Source organism: Mesoplodon densirostris, chromosome 19, assembly GCF_025265405.1.
Source record: "Mesoplodon densirostris isolate mMesDen1 chromosome 19, mMesDen1 primary haplotype, whole genome shotgun sequence".
Taxonomy (NCBI): domain Eukaryota; kingdom Metazoa; phylum Chordata; class Mammalia; order Artiodactyla; family Ziphiidae; genus Mesoplodon; species Mesoplodon densirostris.
Window position 1 is genome coordinate 8,183,848 of NC_082679.1, and position 14,826 is coordinate 8,198,673.

At 46.3% G+C, this 14,826-nt stretch overlaps 2 protein-coding genes across 4 annotated transcripts in view; both read left to right on the plus strand.

Annotated features, from left to right (window-relative positions):
• LIG1 (DNA ligase 1) overlaps nucleotides 1–1,472 on the plus strand; it is a 41,097-nt gene extending 39,625 nt beyond the window's left edge. For both annotated transcript variants that reach the window (XM_060085149.1, XM_060085148.1), the window contains 2 exons: nucleotides 981–1,073; nucleotides 1,233–1,472. In XM_060085149.1, coding sequence (XP_059941132.1) covers nucleotides 981–1,073; nucleotides 1,233–1,316 — 177 coding nt within the window. In that variant the 3' untranslated portion in view covers nucleotides 1,317–1,472. The remainder of the gene's footprint in view (nucleotides 1–980; nucleotides 1,074–1,232) is intronic.
• A 3,536-nt stretch (nucleotides 1,473–5,008) lies between these two features.
• On the plus strand, nucleotides 5,009–14,525 carry CABP5 (calcium binding protein 5). Of its 2 annotated transcripts, none has more exons than XM_060085163.1 (6): nucleotides 5,009–5,282; nucleotides 6,842–6,872; nucleotides 7,370–7,513; nucleotides 8,471–8,580; nucleotides 11,547–11,694; nucleotides 13,931–14,525. In XM_060085163.1, exons 1-6 carry the CDS (start codon nucleotides 5,220–5,222, stop codon nucleotides 13,954–13,956), a joined length of 522 nt encoding a protein of 173 aa, XP_059941146.1. In that variant the 5' UTR covers nucleotides 5,009–5,219; the 3' UTR covers nucleotides 13,957–14,525. The 2 variants fall into 2 exon arrangements, with proteins under 2 accessions (XP_059941146.1, XP_059941147.1); XM_060085164.1 differs by having other exon boundaries at nucleotides 7,370–7,423.
• Nucleotides 14,526–14,826: the final 301 nt, after the last annotated feature.

Genomic DNA, 14,826 nt, shown 5'->3' on the forward strand with positions numbered 1-14,826 from the left:
TGTTTCTTTCTCAACTGTAGTTAATTTTCACGCTACCGAGTTTTAACATTCCTTGGCTAATTGCTCTCTTAGTGGTTCTGTCCTCCGCATCTGCTAGAGGATCAGTGTCCCCAGGGAAACACTCCCCCACCGGCACTAGGACAGCTCTTAGCATCCTCCTTCCGAAGATCAGGAAATTTTTTTTTTTTTTTTACTGTTACAGATATGTCTTTTATTAGCACAAAAATTCAGCTTATTGTCAACCAAAGTGTTCAACCCTAAAATCCACAGAGATCCTAAATCTTAATAACATTGTTAAAATGCAAATTATATTGTTTTCTCTTTATGGATTCTTAGAAACATCAATTTGAAGGTTTTTTGTTTTTTGTTTTTTGTTAAAGTATAGTTGACTGAGGAACAGGAAATCTTAAAGTGCATACTCCCTTTGGGATTTTTTTCTGATCCTTCAAAAGCTAGCATGTGCTTTTCTGCTTAGCAGCTGACTTCCATGTAAAGGCAAAACTCATACTTTTTATCTAGTTTCCTTCTTGAAATTTCTCACTCTTGCACCGTCTTGGGAAGTCGGGGGCCCCTGGTAATAAAGAGATGGGAACAACATTTATCGAGCATTTAGGTGAAGCAGGCATGTCACTTGTTCACACTCATCTTTACCAAGACACTGACCATCCCATTTTACAGATGGGAAAATAGAGCCCCAGGGAGCGTAACTGGCCCAGGGTCACGAGGCTCTCGAGAGTGGGAGCTGGGATTTGAACCTCACAGTCTGGTTCTAGAATCCACCCCTTGGCCCTAATAATAATAACAACAGCTACCGCAGCCTCCTGCTCCGCGGAGCGGCGATCCATCGCTTATGGATCAGGAAACAGGCCAGAGGCGTAGGAGTGGGGAGGAGACTTTGGATGGGGAATTGCTGCCGGGAGCAGGCTGGACTGCTGCTTGGTCCCCATCACCACTCCACCCACCACGCCTCGCCTCCGCAGGTGGATAGCGAGAAGGGAATCTCCCTCCGCTTCCCTCGGTTTATCTGCGTCCGTGAGGACAAGAGGCCGGAGGAGGCCACCACCAGTGCCCAGGTGAGGCCCGCGGTAGAGGGTGGGTGGTTGGCTCAGGGGTGGGCTTGCCTGGCCAGGCCTACTTTTTGGAGAAGGTGGGCTCTGGCCTGGCTTGGCATGGAAGGGGGTGGGGCAGCCCCAGGGCTTCTGACCCTCCCACCACCCACCCTCTCGCTTCAGGTGGCCTGTCTGTACCGGAAGCAAAGTCAGATTCAGAACCAGCAAGGCGCAGAGGCAGACTCCGACCTGGAAGATTTCTACTAGGCCCCCTGCTCTCCCCGGGGGCTGGGGGCGGAGGGGGCCCAGGGGTGTCGCCTCAGGTGCTCAGCAATCTGGTGTTGCCGGGTGCGGGTTTTGATAGTCAGGTGTGCGTGTGGGAGGGGATGGTTTCAGCCGGGGTCTGGGGTTCTATCATTCTTTTCAATAAATAATTGTTGAACACCTGCTCTGTGTCCGTGCTGGGCTCTGGGGGTACAGCCATAACAGCTCATCCTTTGATAGCGTGTAACAGTGTGTCTCAACTGTCGAAACCAGGGCCTTGCAGTAGAACTCTCTGCAGTGATGGAAATGTGCCACGTCTGCGCTGGGCGGTGTGAGAGTCACCAGCCACATGTGGCTGGTGAGCACTTGAAATGGGGCCAGTATGACTGAGGACTCAATTTTTAATTTTCATTTAAATAGCCACATGTGCCGAATGGCTATTTTGTTGGACAGGGGCCATCCAAACTCTCTGTATTAATTCCTTTAACCTCCCAGCAGTCCTACCAGGTAGGCACGTCGAGAGCCTGTTTCACAGATGAGGAAGCACAGAGGGGAAGTAGCTTCCCCAGGGTTGCTGCTGGGAGGACCACACCAGGCTTCTGACTCAGCAGTCTGGCTTCAGGCCCCACACCTTTCCAGGATGGTTCCCATCCTGTTGGGAGACTGTTAAGTGCGGTGACTTGTGTGTGAGACTCCCAGCTCTGCCACCCGCCATCTAGTGACCACGCCTGGCCTCTGAATCCTCAGCACAGCTTTCCAGACCCGACCTGTGAGGGCAGGCAGTGGACCTATCTGTTTTCCCCATCCTTACATCCCCCAGCCCGTAGCACAGTGCCTGGAGTATAGTCAGTGCTAGTTTTCCTGATCAGAAAGGAGACCTGGTTGTGGCAGCCCTTCCTTCCTTCCTGCCCTGACTGTGGATGTGATGGTTGCTGCTGAGGCTGCCACCTTGTGACCATGAGGAACGAACCAGGAGAGTCACAAGAGAAAGCCACCCTGACAACCCTTAACCAATGAACCAAGGGCAGCAGCTGCCTAACTGAGCTTCTTGTCCTGGGGGTGGGGTGGAGGTGGGAGAAAAAAATAACAAAATCCTGTTGTGATCACACCACTGTAAAAATGGGGTTTGTTTCTCATAGTTGAAAGATCTCTTCCTTAAAGGATTGGCAATTAATGTGCATCCGTATTTATCAAGTTCAAATAAAACATTTAAGGCAAAATGTTTGATTAGGTGTTAAGTACTGTATGTCTGGGGATTCCAGTGACAGTCCGGCTCTGCATGGATCCCCACGGCTCCCTTAGGCGTGGACCGGGGTCTTCCTGAGGAAAGAGGGGCAGGGACATGCCCTTCCTCGCCATGCCCCTGCAGGGCCCCTGGGAACACACTCAGCCAGCCAGGGCTGCCATGTCCCTCTGCCAGGGCTGGGCAGGGATGTCCTCACTCATCAGTGACCCTCATGACAACCCCGCTAGGTAGGTGCTTTTATTGTCCCCATTAAGCAGATGAGGACACAGGCACAGGGATGTAAGTTACTTTCCTCAGGTCTACCATCTAGGCAATGGAGGGCCAGGGTTGGGTCTGGGCAGTCTGCAAGAGACCCTGCACTCAGACCCCACCTAAATAAAGTGCCTCGTGGCAAGCCCGGCCTGTGTGCCCCTGGGAGGGTGTGACCTTATCCTGCAGTCAGAGAAGCGACACAGTACGGTCTAGGGGTGAAAAGATCATGCTGACGGCTGGATTTTGCAGACCCTCAAGAGATGAGCCTGGAGCTGAGGGGAGCAGCGGAGACCATGTTCCCCCTGGTGAAATCCTGTTCCTCCTTCTAAAAATTGTTGGAACCAATCAAGGGGAGATGATTCTTGGAGCTGGGCTTTGGGAAGAGTCTGCAGGAGGGGAGGCAGGGAGGTTTGCAGGAGCAAAAATTCATAATTGCATATGAATTGGAATGTGTCGTCTTGGTTTGTTATGTTACTGATGATGTTCATTTTAATCATTTAAGAAACTGTCTGCCAGGGACTTCCCTGGTGGTCCAGTGGTTAAGACTCCACACTCCCAATGCAGGGGGCCCCGGTTCGATCCCTGGTCAGGGAACTGGATCCCACACGCCCTCAACAAAGATCCTGCACGCGGCAGCGAGGATCCCGAGTGCCGCAACTGGGACCTGGCACAGCCAAATAAATAAAGAAATATTTTAAAAAAGGAAAAAGTGTCTGCCAGGTTTCCCCACTATAAAGGGACTCTCCTTTGAGATTAGTATTTTGTGAGGAGGTACTTTGAGCTGTGTAAATATCAAACTTTCCCCTTATCTATATTTGTATGGACTCCTGGTTTCCTATTTATCCTATATAATTTGTTTTAATTTTCAAATGGCCAGTGGAGCTTCTTCAAGCTGACCTCTGTGTTCTTTTGACATGCCTCCATAACTCTGAGCACATTTTTGCTTTATGGCACAAGAAGATGTAAATTTCAGGCTCATCTTCTAATATTAACACTTGTCCTGCTCCAGACATGAAATCAGCCATTGCTTCTAGGAGACTTGGTTCCTATTTAGTGGAGAATGGTATTTAGAAGTCAGGATCTGGATGGTAGAGGTGTTCATTAATGCTGCGGTGTCACTGCTTCTGTGTCCTCTTAGCTAGAGAATATATGTTCCCATGTCCCTACACACACAGTGACGTCTGTGTTTCTTTGTATATCCCTCTCTGTAAGTTGAAATCCACGAGTATATACCAGTGCCTCCCGTTCCAATCCAACACCACAGAGCTCATTCTACCTTTTCCCCTTTCTAGACTGCATTAGGAACTCCCTTTTCCAGCAGCGAGCAACCTGATTCCCATTAGCCTCCATACAATCCCACATGTAACCAACCTCCCTTCTCCGTTGCCATCCCACCCCTGTGGGGCTGCCTCTCGCCATGATCTGGCTTCAACACCCTACGCAGCGCTGCCTTCACTCTGCTCATGGTGCAAACCCTTCCCCTACGTGATGTGAGACTTGCGTGTAGACATCCTCATCACCCAGCTCACGCTCCAGTATTCCACACCAGGCTGCTCTTCCATGGGTTCCTCCTCACCTTCCCAGGCCCTGACGCTCTGGGCGGGACTGCACGCCACCTCCACCCCCCCACCCCCCTGCCTGAGGGGGGATAGTGGAAAGAATTGTGGCGACTACCCCTTGCTCCACTCTCCTATTTAAGGTCTCGTTCCCCACACCGATGGCCCCCAGTCCCCTCCCCATTCCGTGCAGGCACCCTCATGGCCTCCTTGGGCTCTGACCACCCCCACCAGCCTGGATGGCTACCTCGCCCCTCCCCCCTGAACTATTCAGGAAGAAAGGAAGGGACGAGAGGAGCAACAGGAAGGGCAAATATCCCCCTCTGAGCCACTGTGCATGTCTATTCCTGAAGTCAGGTTATCACGCAATTTTTGCATTCTGCTCATTTACACACATTCCTGAGTTACCCTAGAGCTCCTGGAGGCCAGATGTCCTCTCCATCTTCACACACACAAAGGCCAGCAGAGGCCAGGCTTAGACTGATCCCTCAACATGCCTGTTGAAACATTGTGCGAATCGATGCCCTCTGCTCTAATCCTCATTTTCAAAACTATCCTTCCAATTCTATTCTGGGGATAAAAGGTCAGAGCCTGACACTGGCTCCGCCTCCATTCTCAAGCCAGATGGGGAGGCAGGAACAACTGTGATCCCTCCCCAACCCGAGTAGAGATTTCTGACCCAGCTGTCACAGCTCTAAGGGGGCCAAGGTGACCGAGGGAGAGGCCAAGAGAGGCAGGAAGAGTTGGCAAAGGAGTGGTAGAGAAGACAAGGAGTCAGAGCCACGACGGGGGACAGGAAGGGGGGGAGCCGTCTTGAGATTGGCGCCTGGTGAGCTCTGCCCTGCCCCCTCCATGCAGTTTCCCATGGGCCCCGCCTGCATCTTCCTAAGAAAAGGCATCGCTGAGAAACAGCGGGTGAGTCTGGGGACAATGAGGGAGGATGGTGGGCAGGGCAAAGGGAGCTGGGATGCGGGGAAGAGAAGGGACGAGAGGGGAGCCGGTGGGGAGAGCATGAACTGAGAAGGTAGGAGAATTCCAGGGAGCATCGTGGGGACACGTGGGTCAGCAAGATGCGTGAGGGTGAAGTCAGAAGTCAGGACCAAAAGGTGGAAGATGAAGGAGAAGAAAAAGAAAAAGGAAAGGGGAACTACGATGATGTCATTGTTGGTGATCATCCTCATTCTTTTCTTTGACACCCATAGTGATGACGGTGGTGATGATGACGGAGGTGGTGATAACAATAGATGCCACTCATTAAGTCATCGCTGTGTGCCCAGACTTGTGCAAAGGGCTTTGCATTCCTGATGTCATTTAATCCTCGGAATGACTCATGAGGTCCATAAGACTTTCATTCCTATTTTACAGACGTGAATACTAAGGCTCTGAGTCATGAAGTCCCTTGCTTTAAGCTTATACAATTAGTAAATGGCAGAGTCAGGTCTGTTTGGTTCCAACGGTCATGATTTTAATTGTTAGTTTTTAAGATCATGAGAGAGAGAAAGATTGAGAGAGATTTGGGGAGAAGGGGATAGTAAGAAAGAGAAGCTGGGGGAAAATCTCCAAGGATAAAGGGAGAAAAGGGGGTGAAAGAGGCCAGGGGTTGATGGAATTTTCCAGATGATGTGCCACGTACCCAAGCCTGACCCTTCAGTTATGTCCAGGAGTGGGTGGTGGCAACATGAAAGGTTTTAGCAATTGGTCATGCTGGCAATGATCATCCTGCCTGGGTGCCACTGAACACAGCTTCCACAGCCAGGGGATTCTAACCCTTGAGAGAAAGCATGGAGGCAGGTGGAAAAAACAGCCAGTGGGGTATAGTGGAAAGAATTCTGACCTGGCAGCCAGTAGACCTGCATTCAAATCCCAGCTCTCAATGCACCTGAATTTCTGCATGACCTCAAAGGAATGATTTAACGTCTCCCTGCTTTGGGAGGGGATCTGCCACTTAGGTGCTGTGTGACCTCAGGCAGGTTCCTTAACCTCTCTGTCCCTCGACTTCCTCTTAAATAAGATGGGAATGATATTTGGCTCTACCTCAAAGACGTTTAAATGAAATGATTGTGGAAGCCTGGCACAGTCAGCAAACTGAGTATGTGAGCTGTGATTCTAAGTCTGGCTTTCTTCATCTGGAGAAGAAGGGGATTGGATTCCATGGCCTCCAGGACACATTTCGGCACAACAGGATGGATGTCTATTTGGGAAAGGCAGGAGGAGAGAGACCAAGATTCAAGGATGGGAGAGAGGAAATGAGAAGGGGTGAGGAAGAACAGGAGGAACAAATAGCCATGGAATGGGAGTCAGCAGATGGGAGAAAGAAGGTGAGAGGGGGAGATGGGAGAAAGAAGGTGAGAGGGGGAGACGGGAGCAAGAAGGGAAGAGAAACAGGAAAGGATGAGGATGAGATGTGTTTCAAGAAGTGAATGTGGATCCCTGATCCTCTCTCCAAATCCCCTGCCCCCTGCATTCCTTTCTAGGAAAGACCCCTGGGACCAGATGAGATTGAAGGTAAAGCTCTCTCCCCTAAATGCCCCCACTTTGCCATCCACCCACTTACCTGCTCTCTGTTCCCTTGTGCATTTCAATGTAAACCCCTTGACATGAAAATTTTACAACACCCTCTCTTCCCACTCAACTGTGATTCTGTGGCAGTTTAAGTACTTCCCCAATTGTTTAGAAACCATCCCCATGCCCAAGGGTCTCAGAGACCCACAAATGATGCCTGAGTTTTAGGATGAGTCCAAACTTGTTTTTTTCTCTTGGTAGTTTCGAAGTTTCCCATAACTTCACCCAAAAATGTGAAGGACTTCAGTGCTATCATTTAGTGGTCTCAGGAACTAGTCTTTTTGCTAACACATTTCATACATCACTCCTTTAAAAAATTTTTATAATGTATTCTTTTTCGAGGAGTCTTTAGTCAGTACCTCATTGATAGTTTCAAGGCATGCTACTCTTCCCCAGTGACTGTTTCAACTTCCCCAAAGTTCTTCTCTCTTAACTTTCAGAGCTCCGGGAAGCATTTCTTGAGTTTGACAAGGACCGAGATGGGTTCATCTCTTGTAAGGATTTGGGGAATCTCATGAGGACAATGGGTTACATGCCCACGGAGATGGAACTGATTGAACTGGGCCAGCAAATCCGCATGAACTGTGAGGCCAGGGGGTGGAAGGAATGACTGGGCTTAGGGAAGGGCTAAGGGTGGAACTAGGAAGGATATATGGAGGTTGAGAGTAGAGTTGGAGATAAGGAGGAGGGAAGAGGGGCTAGAAGTCTGGAAGGAAACAGTTCAGACTCTACTTAGGGAGGCAGCATTTGAAGTGGTTAAAAGCGTGACTTTTAGGGATAGATTTGGGTTCAAGTCCCAGTTCTGTTATTTACTAATTGTAGTCATATAAGAAGTGGAGTTGGCCCCCACTCTTGAGTCTCAGTTTCCCCATCCACCCAGTGAAGATGATATCACTCCTTACCTTGTGGGATTGTAGAAAGGAAGGGATAAAGATGTTAATACAGGTAAAGGCTTAGCCTCTAGTAAATGCTTATTAAACGTAAGTTATTACTATCACCACTAAGATTTGTCAGTGGAGGGCAACATTGGAGCTGTATTTGATGCTGGAAACAAACTTGGAGTTGGAGCCTAATGTTGGTGAATAATGTTACAAAAAAGATGGGTTTTTAGATGGAGGCAAGCTGATTTTGTCATCGAAGCTGGGATAAAATTGCTACGGGGTTTGCTTCTGGGCATGTTACTGAGTAAACAATGCTGAATTCAAGGAGGTGATAGTATTCATATCTGGAAGGGATTGAGTGCCCACTTAATTCATATTCTCCCTTCTCCAGATCTTCAGATGAGGGAACCTAGATCTGAACCAATTAAGAGATTTTCTCAAGGTCACACCAACAGTTAGTTACTTCCACCATACGGCACCCCATCCACTCCTGTTCAGATGAGAGGGACAAGAGGGCATGAGCTGGCTAAGAAAGGAAGCTCTTAGAAGGCAGAGAGATTGGAGCAGATCTATTTCTTGAACAGAGTTGAAGGGCAAAGTGAGGTAATGGAGGGTTGGGGGCATATGGAATCTCACTAGACCTGCCTCTTCTGTCCTCAGTGGGTGGCCGTGTAGATTTTGACGATTTTGTGGAGCTGATGGCCCCCAAATTGCTTGCAGAAACAGCTGGGATGATTGGTGTCCAGGAGATGCGAGATGCTTTCAAGGAAGTAAGTTTCATAATGTTGGAGGTGGTTGAGGGAGACCCAAGAGGTCTAATGATTAGCCATTAACCATGGACAGAACCCACCAAAACCAGTTATTTTTCTAACTATGGTGGGATTTATAGGGAAGGAAAATAACATATTTCAAGCACTTGCAATACACAAGGTCCTCTACCTATTTCATCTAATTTTGTCCTCACAAATAACATTAGGAGTAAGTAGTCATGTATCCCAATACTACATATGAGGAAACTGAGGCTCATGGACATTGCATACTTTATCCAAGATCCTGCAATCTACAAAACACATGCTAGAACCTCTAATCCTCATGCCTGTAATGGGAAGAGGGAATCCAAGAATTTGAGATCCCAGAAAGAAGCTGCAAGACATCATCTGGTTGAAACTACTTGTTGTAGGGATGCTTTAAAAAGATGAGATCCAGGGAGGGTAAGGGGCTTGCTGAAATTCACTTAGATTCCTTGATAAAATGCTCTTCTCTCTCAGAGAGCTTTCAACTATGTGAGGCAGAAATAAAGAAGTGTATAGTGTTCGGAAGGGGACACCCTGGAGTCAGGCAAACATGGGTCCAAATCCCAGGAAGATCTCTACCTACTAGCTGTGTGGTTTTCTGTCTCAGCTTCATGTAAAGATCTAGAGCTGCATCGTCCAATAGAACTTCCTGTGATCATGAAAATGCTCTGTCCACAGTGGTAGCCACTGGCCTGAAATGTGTCTTGTGTGATTGAGGAACTGAATTTTTAATTGTATTTAATTTTTAAAAATTTTATTGAAGTATAGTTGTGTTAATTAATGTTGTGTTAATTTCTGCTGTACAGCACAACGATTCAGTTGTACATATATAGACATTCCTTTTCCTATTCTTTTCCATTATGGTTTATCACAGAATATTGAATATTGTTCCCCATGCTATACAGTAGGACCTTGTTTATCCATCCTTTATATAACAGTTTGCATCTGCTAATCCCAAACTCCCAATCCTTCCCTCCCCCACCCCCTCCCCCTTGGCAACCACAAGTCTGTTCTCTATGTCTGCGAGTCTGTTTTTGTTTCATAGATATGTTCATTAGTGTCATATTTTAGATTCCACATATAAGTGATATCATATGATATTTGTCTTTCTCTTTCTGACTTACTTCACTTAGTATGATAATCTCTAGGTCCATCCATGTTGCTGCAAATGGCATTATTTCATTCGTTTTTATGGCTGAGTAATATTCCATTGCATACACATAATTGTATTTAATTTTGATTAGTTTCAATTAAATTTCCATTTGTATTCAATTGAATATAATTTCAATTCATTTGAATCTAAAAATGAATACTCAGTGCAATTATTGGAAAACTTTCATTTGGAACAACTTGGGTATGCAAATCCACCTTTTCAACTATATACTTCATGAAACCTACATGCAAATCAAGTATTTCTGATAACATTTAGTGTCTGAATTGAGACGTGCTGTGAGTATAAAATACACGCTGGATTAAGATTTAGTAGCTTAGTTTAAGTATCTTTGGAGGGTAGGTGTGTTAACTAACCATGCTAAGGACATACTAAGTAAGTCCTTAGCATGGTATTATACTAAGTCTTATGAAATCCAGTATGCATAAAAAGAATATAACAGCTTTTCAGTGACTGTGAAGCTGGAGAGATCCCGGCCAGGAGAAGGACGTTGGGTAAATAAAATGGTTTGATGCCAGAAAAAAAAAGAGAATGTAGCATAGTTCATTAATAATTTTTAAATTGATTACATGGTTAAATCAATTTTTAAATTGCTTACATTTTAAATTGTTTAAATGATATATTAGATAGATTAAGTAAAATCAATTATAAAAAATTAATTTCACTTGTTCCCTTAAAATTTGTGTATGTGCGGTAGGAGGCTGTTAGAAAAATTTAAATTACCCATGAGGTTCACACTGTATTTCCTTTGGGCAGTGCACTGCTCTAGGGGAAATCACATCCCAGGATTAGAAAGCAGCAGGTACAAACACTGAAAGGCAGGAAGGCATGTCTGAGGAAGAGCAAGCCTGGAGTACTTGGAGAGGCATGAGCCATAGAGAGTAGCATGAAATAAACAAGAGTTGCTGAAGGCAGGACCCCATCCCATAGGAGTTTGCGTGTCACGGAGCAGTGTCAGGATTTTCTTCTGAGTGGGATAGGAAGCCATCGGAGGACTTTAAGCCAGGGACGGACAAGATCTGATTGGTGTTTTAAATGAACACGAATGTCAAGTCCCAACGTGTGGAGGACAGATTATGTAGGACCACAGTGGGAGCTGGAAGACCAATTAGGAGGCTGTCGCCATAATCAGGCACAAGATGATTGTGGTTTGAACCAGGTTAGTTAGCATCAATGTAGCTGTAGAAAGGCAGTTGGCTCCCAGATGTGTTTGGACATAGAACTTATGTTCTAAGACTTTCTAGTGGATTAGTTAAAGGTGTGCAGCATAGGGAGGGCTAAGCATGGAACAAGGAACAAGACTCCTTGAACCTGCCTTCAAGGAGCTGACTTTTAGAGGATAATGTGCAAAAGCTCTCAGCTGAGTTTTGTTTGTTTGTTTGTTTTGGCCACACCACGTGGCTTGTGGGATTGTAGTTCCCCAACCGGGATTGGACCCAGGCCCACAGTGGTGAAATTTACAATGATTTACAATGTCATGTTAGTTTCAGGTATACAGTAAAGTGATTCAGTTATACAAATATATATAAAACTGTATGTATTCCATTTTATATATATATATATAAAGTATATATTCTTTTTTTTTGCATTCCCTTCCATTATAGTTCATTACAAGATACTGAGTATAGTTCCCTGTGCTGTACAGTAGGTCCTTGTTGGTTATCTTTAGCTGAGTTCTTGACTCACAGTAAATGATCAATAAACAGTGCTATTATTAATTATTATTATTGTGGTCATTGTTGCTAATATCATCCCCTGTGCTCCAATTCAGTTTGATGCCAACGGAGACGGGGAGATCACCCTGGGGGAGCTGCAGCAGGCCATGCAGAGGCTCCTGGGAGACAAGCTCACTCCCCAGGAGATCTCTGAGGTTGTCCAGGAAGCCGACATTAACGGAGATGGCACCGTCGACTTTGAAGGTGATGTTGTGTGGGGCAGCCACCTCCATCTCCCCAGTGTGATCTTTTCGCAAGTCGGCCATTCCTTCTCACCCTTCCCCCAGTTTGAGGTTGGAGGAGGGGAGTTAGATTTTGGAGGTGTTTGTTTCATCCCTTTCTGCCCATGTCATTTCCAAGAGCTCAGTGCCTCTCACCTCTCCTGGTTTCTGTCTTGGCCACTCCTTGGAACACCCTGTCCAGAAGCCCATTCCTACTCCACCTCTCCCATCCCTTCTTTGTTCCCTGGATGCCTTTGTCATAGGAAAAAAATGTCCCATCAGAAGGAGAGTGGATTAGTTAGCCGCTGGGATGCTGGGTCAGATTCATGGGTTTCAAATTCAGGATCACCTCTTAGTAACTATGTGGCCTTATCCTAGTCACTTCCTCTCTTTTAGTGTCAGTTTTCGCATCTGCAAAATGGGAGTAAAGATGATACCTTTCTCCCCAATTTTAGAGAAAAACTAAAAGAAATCATGCACTAAGGACCCCTTGCTCTCATTGCTCATGTCTTGTCTGTAAAACCCTTTCCTCTTTCCCCTGGCTAAGTCTTAGTTATGCCCCTGGCTGGGGCCCCATCTTTCTTACCAGGCTCGGCATCCCTCGGTGCTCCCGTAACACCCACGCATGCCTCTGCAGTGATACTGGCACATGACATCACAGTAGCTTCCAATCGTTGATTGCCTGTTTCCTTCTGAGGCCACAGACTAAATCTTTTATCATTATACCCCAATTCCTAGCAGAGAGCTCAGCACATGTGTTTTGAGTGATTGGATAAATGAGAAATAGCGGATGGGAGGGGGGATCATTTCTGTGGGAGACATCAATAGGGCACGTCAAGTTCGCATCGTGACATTCTCTGGTTCAAACTCTTAGTCTGATATTCAAGTGCATCCATGATGCTGCTCCAGTGACCCACCCACCCAGCCTCTATCTTCTACAACCACTCTGAATTTTTATGCTCTGGTGCACACTTGGTACTGCTCTGTGTTCTCCAACTTCTGTTCCTTTCTCCCTGATGTTCCTTCCACTTACCACACCTTTCCCGTGTTATCAATGCATTTTCAAATCCTATGCATCTCTCAGGAGTTCATGCCATTGCAACCTCTGCTAAGAAGCTTCCCTTCATCCTTATCTGGTGTAGTAGACCCAGCTGTGAAGACATACAGGGATTTTTCTCTTCCTCTCCAAAGGAAGTTATGACTGCAGACCTTGAGTTACATTTGCCTCCTGGGTTGTAAATTCCTGTGGGGCAGAGGGAGCTTCTCTAACCCATCTCTGCTGTGCAATTCCCAGCACAGAAACTTAGTAGATGTTTGTTGCATGGCTGCGACATAGCAAATGTTTGCTGGATGCCTGCTGGATCTAGCCAGGCTGAGGTGCAGAGTAGGTATCAGTGAAAATCTGGGAGAGGTACAATGGTTTGAGGAAATAGTTCCTCAGGCCAATCACAGGCCAGGGAAGGACAGAGGGGCCTCGAGACCTGGGTGGGACCAATAAGTCCATCTGACATTGAGTCCCAGCAAAGTCAAGTACCGCCTGGGTTCATTCCAGGGTTCTCCATTCACCATCCACGTGATCTCAGCCATGTTGGTCAACCTCACCAGCCTCAGTTTGCTTACCTGTAAAACGGTACTTACCCCTCCAAGATTGGTTGAAAAGTTGAAATCAGAGACTCATAATGACTATTTATTGAACACCGACTGTGTCTTCTAAGCATTATATTGTTTAACCATCTTAAAAATCATAGAAGGTAAATAGCAATCCTATGATTCCCGTTTTGTAGATGAAGAAATCAAGGCATAGAGGGTCAAGTTATTAATTTCCCAAAGATCACCGGTGGTTCCTGACACATAGTAAAGGCTGGAAAAAATAATGGCAGCTACTCTTACAAATAGGTACCTCACTGAGGGGGGAGGGATAAATTAGGAGCTTGGGATTAACATACACACACACTACTATATATAAAAGAGATAAAAAACAAGGACCTACTGCATAGCACAGGGAACTCTACTCAATATTCTGTAATAATCTAAAGGGAAAAGAATCTGAAAAAGAATGATTATATCTCTATGTATAAGTGAATCACTTTGCTGTACACCTGAAACTAACACAACATTGTAAATCAACTATACTCCAATAAAAAAATTATTTTAAAAATCAAATAAAGAAAAAAAAAAACCAACAAAGAGGTGCCTCACCAGAAATTTTGTTTTTGCAGAGTTTGTGAAGATGATGTCTCGTTGAGGAGGTTCTGGAATCCCCCGTCACTCTCCACCTGGTCAACATGGATCAAGCCCTAGTGGAGGACCACATCCCCAAGGGCCCTCAAAGGAGAGAGGGTGGGAGACTGGCACTGCAGTGCTATGGATTGAGGTTAGACTAGAAACGATAGCTTTGGTTATCGTAGGGGTTAGATGGGGTAGGGGTTACATCTCTGGAACTAGTTTAAGAAGGAAGAGTCTGCGTGTGAAAATGTGAACAGAACAGTCTAATTGCTGCTCCCCAAGTTCCAAAGACTAATGACATCTTTTGACTTCTCGTAATCCTAAATCCCTATGACCTGCCAGAGTCTCTTCCCGCAGTTCCTCTGGGTTAAAGTAGTCTTTTCCCCTGTTAGACTCAAAGAGTTCAGCACAGAGTCTACCCTTCCCCCTTCTTGCTTCAACTGCTTCAAATCTCCTCAGTTTCTTTCTTTCAGTAGAAGGAGGCATGGATCAATCATGAGGGTAGAAACAGCATTCTTGATAAGACTGGGCATGGAACTGGTTAATTAAAGAGGCATCCAAATGAGATGACCGCACCCCCACCCTTGATTTCTTGGAAGCACAGTCTGTTTTTATCTCTCTAGCCTCCTACTTCCTTCTCCTTGTGTCAGATACTCAGACCACTGAATTAAATCACAAATCTGGATTATCAAGGTTTAGAGCAAGCTGATCCCCCAGAGAATTAATCCCCCTCGAAATGACATCATGCAAAGAGAGAGAGGATGGGTTCTTCCAAATCCTCGGCTCAGCCGGGTCTCCGCAAAGCCATTCCTGGAAGCCCCCTGCCTCCGCGTGGCTCTGCCCTGGGCTGCTCGGGGAGGTTCCCTCTGTTGGATTCCATCCCTCACCT